Source organism: Microtus ochrogaster, unplaced genomic scaffold (genome assembly GCF_000317375.1).
Source record: "Microtus ochrogaster isolate Prairie Vole_2 unplaced genomic scaffold, MicOch1.0 UNK115, whole genome shotgun sequence".
Classification (NCBI taxonomy): Eukaryota; Metazoa; Chordata; class Mammalia; order Rodentia; family Cricetidae; genus Microtus; species Microtus ochrogaster.
Genome location: NW_004949213.1, coordinates 438,298 through 444,460, shown reverse-complemented (window position 1 = coordinate 444,460; position 6,163 = coordinate 438,298). Strand labels below are relative to the sequence as shown.

Genomic DNA, 6,163 nt, shown 5'->3' with positions numbered 1-6,163 from the left:
GAGAGAGAGAGAGAGAGAGAGAGAGAGAGAGAGAGAGAGAGAGAGAGAATCGGCATGCATGGATTTCTGAGCTTGTGTGAAGCTAAGTGTGTAGCATTTTAAAGGTGTAAATCTGGACACGTGACTTCTGAGTGCTCCCTTCCGGTGTATGTGCAACTTTAGTGTGCACGTGATTTCTGCACATATGTAACTCTGAGTTTGTGACTTCCAGTTTCTGTGGCATGTACGCCAGATTGTGAAATTTCTGCATGGACACTCACTCTCAGGTGAGTGTGCAACTGGCCCCAGGAGTGTGAGGCTTGGGAAGCCTGCCATCTCAAGCACAAAGATGACAAACTCCATGTGTGTCTGATGTCACGGTGCATGAGGACAGCAAATGTGAGGGTGTGTGACAAGCCAAGGAGTTCTGCAGGACATGGAGGATGTATCATTCTCAATATGCAGTCACCTTCGCCCAGTGGAAATGAATCAACGCCCTCCAGATCCACCTCCGCAGCCCTGGGAGCCAGCAGAGAGAGTCGGACTCATGGCCTCAGGACCTCTCATAGCCCCTTGCCTGTTTCCTATGGCGACAGCACAGCACTGTGCCAAGTCTTTCATCTCCCAGCCCACAGCAGACATAGCTTTCACAGACAGGATCTTGCTAGGTAGCCCAGGCTGGCCCTGAAATCATGATCCTTCTGCTTCTAGAACGCTGGGCTACTAGTGTCTTAGGTCACAACAAACAGCACTTTTTTCCTTTCCCCGGCCCAGGACAGACATTAAAAATCAAACACAATGCTTCCCTGGTGCCCCACCTCCACTGTGCTCTTTGCTCATTCTACCCACCAGCTACTTGGACGGATTTTGTAATTCTGTCGACCACACTATGGAAGTCTCCCTTAGGCAAACACAGGCTGTACTGCTGCTGTTTCTGCCTGCTCCAGGGAAAGTTTTGCTGAATTAGTTGTGTAGCCTACTGTCATGCTCCAAAAGGATCTCCACTCACACCAGACATCAGGATATCATAGTGCATGCTATCCCTTTATTCTCCCCGACCAAGGCAGACATTGCGAATCTACTGTGGTCCTCTCCTGAGCCAGAGATCCTTTTATCAATCACTTAATATAGGTCATAGTTCTATCCATCAAATGTTTGGAAAGAACATTAAACTATGGTGCTTTTGTCTCGGACATAAAGGACATCCATGTTGCGATGTCTTTCCCTTGCCCATGGTAGACTTACCTGCCTGAAGGAGACAAAATGTGTGCCACCTTGTCTGTTCCCTGAGTAACCGCAGGCCCTGTTAACTGACCATGAGTGCACTACACGTCTAGGGCTGTCTGTACTACATGTCTATCTATGGCTGTGTGCACTACACGTCTATGGCTAACCTAGCGTACACACTTTACCTGCAGCAGGCATGACTTATCCATCATGTTTGTGCTAGCTCTCTTCTAGTCCTTGCCCACGGCAGACACTGTTAACGACCATATGTTCCACACGCTTGACCTCGGCCCCTGGCAGACAGTGCTAATCAATCACAATCTAGACCATCTCTCCTCTACCCCTTGCCCCCATCAGACAATGCTGGTGGAGTCTGATGTTCCTTCCTCCTGATCCAAGGGCTCACCTGTGCCCTTCACCTGGAAGTCCGTACGGCGCTGCAGGGTGGATGGCAGCTCGTTCAACCGCAGGCTCAGCTGACGTTTGAAAGGTGAGTTCTTCTGGCTGAGCGCCGGGAACCCACGAAAGGAGCCCTGGCGAACCAGCTGCTCCAGAGGTGCGTGGCGTCGGGGAATGGCAGCAGCAGTGTTGCCTGCGGCCACTGGGGTGCCTGCCTCCCCCTTCTCACCAGGGGATGTGGTAGCTGGTGTTGGGGACACATGCCCAGGCTGGGCAGGGCCAGGAGCCACAGCAGGAGCGGCTGCTGCCTCTGCTAAAGACACAACAGACAGCTTGTTAGTTACCTCACTTAAGGCACTGGAAACCAGGCCAACAGGCCTTGTGCTTATAGTGCTGGGGATGGAAGCCAGGGTACTGTGTGTAGTAGCCAAGCAGTCTCTGCTAAGCTACACTCCAGCCCCTCATTGGGGAGATTCTAGGCAGGGGCTCCACCACTGAACCACACCCCAGCCCCTCACTGGGGATTCTAGGCAGGGGATCTACCACTGAACCATACCCCAGCCCCTCACTGGGGAGATTCTAGGCAGGGGCTCTACCACTGAGCCACACTCCTGTCCCTCACTGGGGGATTCTAAGGAAGTCCCCTACCACTGAGCTATAATCCAGCCCCACCTTGTCTTCTTGGTCACTCCCTAGAGCTACCTTGTCACCCCCCACACCCTATCCCCCAGACTCTGAAAAGTTGGCCCACCCAAGCCAAGATCACTTCCTCAGGAGGCCACTGGGAAATTGTCCTCTAGCCTGGCCCTCCATCTCTCCAGCTTCCTGTTCTCAGCTGCTCTCATCCCCGCTTGGGCCCTCTTTCTTTTCCCAACCATTTACGTTTACTTGGTACACGAATACCTGTGAGATGAGACACTGCCCCAGGAGCCTTGCAAATGTTAACTCATCCAATTCACACAACCAATCGCATGGTCAGGACTATGGCCAATTTATAGATATGAAAACTGAGGTGATTAGTAAGGCACAGGTCTCCAAAGGGGCGGGATGACTCTGGAGATCCCCTGAAATCTCCTGTGGTCTGTGTCTTTCTTTGCACCCCCATTTCCCTGTCTCCTTCTGTTCTGCTCTCCTCCCTCCTCCACGGTTCTGTCTCAAACTGTGACTGGTGATTCTAGACTTGGTTTGGCTCACATTATCCTTTCAGAACCTTTCCAATTGTTCTAACCCTTCGGTCTGGGTTCCTTCCACCCTGGGAGTCCCCCTGTCTCTGAGTAGTTTGGACTCTCCACTTCACAATGCAGAATGTTGTCCCATGAATTCTTAAAATTGCGATGTTCCCTACTAATATACCAGCCTTTGTTGCTGGTGCCCTGCGTTGAAAACTACAGCTCCTCTGCAGGGACCCCTAGATGAGCCCACCGCACCTGCCACCCTTCCCCCAATGTGTGCAGCACCCACCTTTCTTCTTGTCCCCAGCCTCACGCTCTGCAGGCCTGCCGCCCCCCGACAGGCGGAAGGAGCCCTCTCGGGCAAAGCTGGTGCGACTGGCGTCGAAGGCAGCCGTCACTCCACACTCTTTCTCCCGCCGCTGCTTCCTTTCCAGGCAGGCAGCGAACGCACAGCCCACAGCGTGGCTCAGCCTCTCGCCCTGAAGGAGAGGTGGCCTGATTAGAAAGGTCACAACAGGTCAGGATGTCTGCAGCCAGGGGACCCTTCACCTCTCAGGACTTGAGTGTTTATCTGCCAACCAGATGAGCAAAGCGTAGAGCCTTGAGCGGGGATGCAGCTGGGTTACAGGCCATCACTGTATCTAATGCCAGAACTTCAAAAGCTGAGGCAGGAGGATCCAAGGTTCGAAGCCAGTTTGGACGACAGTGAGAGCCTATATCCTCCCTCCCTAAATAAGAAGTTAGGTGCAGTAATCCTAGTTACTTGGGAGGCTGAGGACAATCACTTGAGCCAGGAAAATCCTGACCAACCTGGGCAGTATAGAGAGCCATGCTCAAAAAAAAATCAAGCTGGGCATGGTGGCGCAGTCATATAATCCCAGCTCGTAGGAAGCAGAGACTGGTGGGTCTCTATGAGTTCAAAGCCAGCCTGATCTACATAGTGAGTTTTGGGATAGCCTGGGCTACATAGTGAATCAACTGTGGGGGAGAGATGGCTCAGCAGGCTGAGATGTTTCCTATCAAGTCTGACAATCGCTGTGAGTTTGGGACCAGCCTGATCTACAAAGTGAGTTCCAGAACAGCCATGGCTACACAGAGAAACTGCCTGGAAAAAGAAACAAATGAAAGGAAGAAAACAAAAATCAGGTAGAAAAGGTCTCCCGTGCTGACCTCTGGCCTCTACAAACAAGCCCACACATCCATGTCCACACACGCAAATAAATATAACCACAGAGGCACAGGTGCCTATGCTGGAAATACAGAACGCTCCGAAACAGAAGCTACAGACTGCCTGACAGCGCCTGGAAGACAAACGGCCACGACAGCACTGCTCCCCAGAGGGAGCTGCGGCTAATGAAGTCTGTTGAAAACCCAGTGGTGTCTTTGCAGAAATGGAAAAGCTGCTTCTGAAATCCAAATGGAATTCTGAGGGATCCACAAGAGCCAAGCCAATCTTGAAAATCAATCAAACTGTCACGAGTGGTGCACCCCTTTAATCCCAGCACTTGGGAGGCAGAGGAAGGTCAGCCTGGTCTCTATAATGAGACCCTGTTTGAACAAACAAACAAAATCAACTAAGTAACCAAACAAGCAACTCCTTCTCCCAAACAAACAAACTAATCTAATGAGAGAGAGAGAGAAACAAACTAATCTAATGAGAGAGAGAGAGAGAGAGAGAGAGAGAGAGAGAGAGAGAGAGAGAGAGAGACTAGGTAGCCCAGAGTGACTTAGAGGTCACTATATAGCTGGGGGAGGGGGAATTATATTCCAAAGTCTCCTGCCTCGAACCAAGCCCAGATTCACAATTCAAAATGCCCAATTTTACATGTTTCACTTAAGAATTTTTTAAAAGTCAAACTGAAGAAGTACTAAGCGTTCCATGATCACTATCTAAAATCTGCTACGCCTGATGCTCTGTGCCCGAAATCCTAGCACTTGTTCAAGGTTGTCTTGGACTACGTAGGAAGTTTGAGGCCAGACTCTCTTAAAAAGTCAAACACAAGTCTGAGGAAGACAGCTCAGTCGGTCGTGGTGCGTGCTCTACAGATACTGAGGACCTGAGTTCAAATCTTCAGTACCCATGTAAAAAAGCCAGGGAAGGCTCCGTGTCCCTATGGCACACTGAAGGGTGGAGACTGGTGGGTCCTGAAAACTTCCAGCCCATCCAAATCACGAGCTTCCTGTTCTCCAAGAAGCTGTTTCAAGGCAATAAGGAAGAGAACAGAGGGATGCTATCAAACCTGAAGGTCACAACCTATGCCCACATGAGTCTGCTGCTAACCAAAGGAGACAAATTAAGTGACAAGCAGAAAAAAATGTACCCATATGGCCACATCAGGAGGAAGGGACTGTGGGACCATGTGGAAAACCTGGCGGTATACGACCACAATGCCCCTTGGAGAAGCTACTGCAGCTTTCCCCAGAGTGTCGATGTCACTGTGCCCAACATCCCACACACAGCCCGGTGGCTGGACACTGAATCCACACCACCAACCATGGGCAAGCACGGTTTCCAAAAATAGCCACGGATAATCCCTCACCCCCATGTGCTCTTCCAAAACTTCTCAGTCCCTCATCAGAAGTGGAGGCGATGTCCACGCCGCCCACCCCACCCCCTGAACCTGGAAAGACCTCTGTGGCTCACTGAACACAGTCCCTTGGCGCCAGGCGAGGTGATGTCAAGACCGTGTCCCAAACGGCCACACAGCTTCCCACTAGCACACTTATGCGTGGTGCCTTCCCCTGCTCTCGTTCTCTCGAGACTCACTGAGAGCCTTCGGTCTTCCTGTGGCATCCGTGCTGGGAGGATTTAGGGTGAGGCTCTCTGACAGCTGGGGGTGGGGTTGAACAAGCCAGTCTGCTAATGTAACAGCCCCAGGTACTACCTAAGAGTCAAGATAAAATGAGAGACCCTGGAGCCAGGATGCCCCAGCTAGGTCTCCCTCAGATTCCTAAAATCTCCAGAGAGAGGGTCAGCAAGATGGCTCAGTGGGTAAAAGCACTTGGCATGAAAGCCAATGACCTGAGTTCAATCCCCAGGACCCACATGATAGGAAGAGAGAACCGACTTCTCTTGTAGACCAGGTGGGTCTCGAACTCACAGAGATCTGCCTGCCTCTGCGTCGCAAGTGCTGGGATTAAAGGCGTGTGTCACCACTGCCTGGCAAGAACCAACTTCTGGAAGTTGTCTTCTGATGGTCACATGCACTGTGGTCCACAAGTCATGCTCAAACGCACAGACACGTGCACACGCACACCCACCACGACATAAGCAAATTTAATTTTAAAACAGAAATAAGTGTAATTATAAGCCACAGGATTTCGGAGCAATTTGTTCCACAGCAAGTAAGTAACTGATGGAACCGTTACACTCTCCTCCCACAACA

The 6,163-nt window shown here is 51.1% G+C and overlaps 1 protein-coding gene across 2 annotated transcripts in view; it reads right to left on the bottom strand.

The window, feature by feature from the left end:
- Numbl (NUMB like, endocytic adaptor protein) overlaps positions 1 to 6,163 on the bottom strand; it is a 21,615-nt gene that overhangs the window by 3,298 nt on the left and 12,154 nt on the right. The window contains exons 7-8 of one of the 2 annotated variants that reach the window (XM_026778239.1): positions 3,067 to 3,256; positions 1,613 to 1,915 (exon numbers count right to left, since the gene is read on the bottom strand). In XM_026778239.1, the coding sequence (XP_026634040.1) occupies positions 1,613 to 1,915; positions 3,067 to 3,256 (493 nt within the window). Of the gene's footprint in view, positions 1 to 1,612; positions 1,919 to 3,066; positions 3,257 to 6,163 lie in introns of both variants that reach the window. The other variant, XM_005371585.2, reaches the window with a different exon arrangement.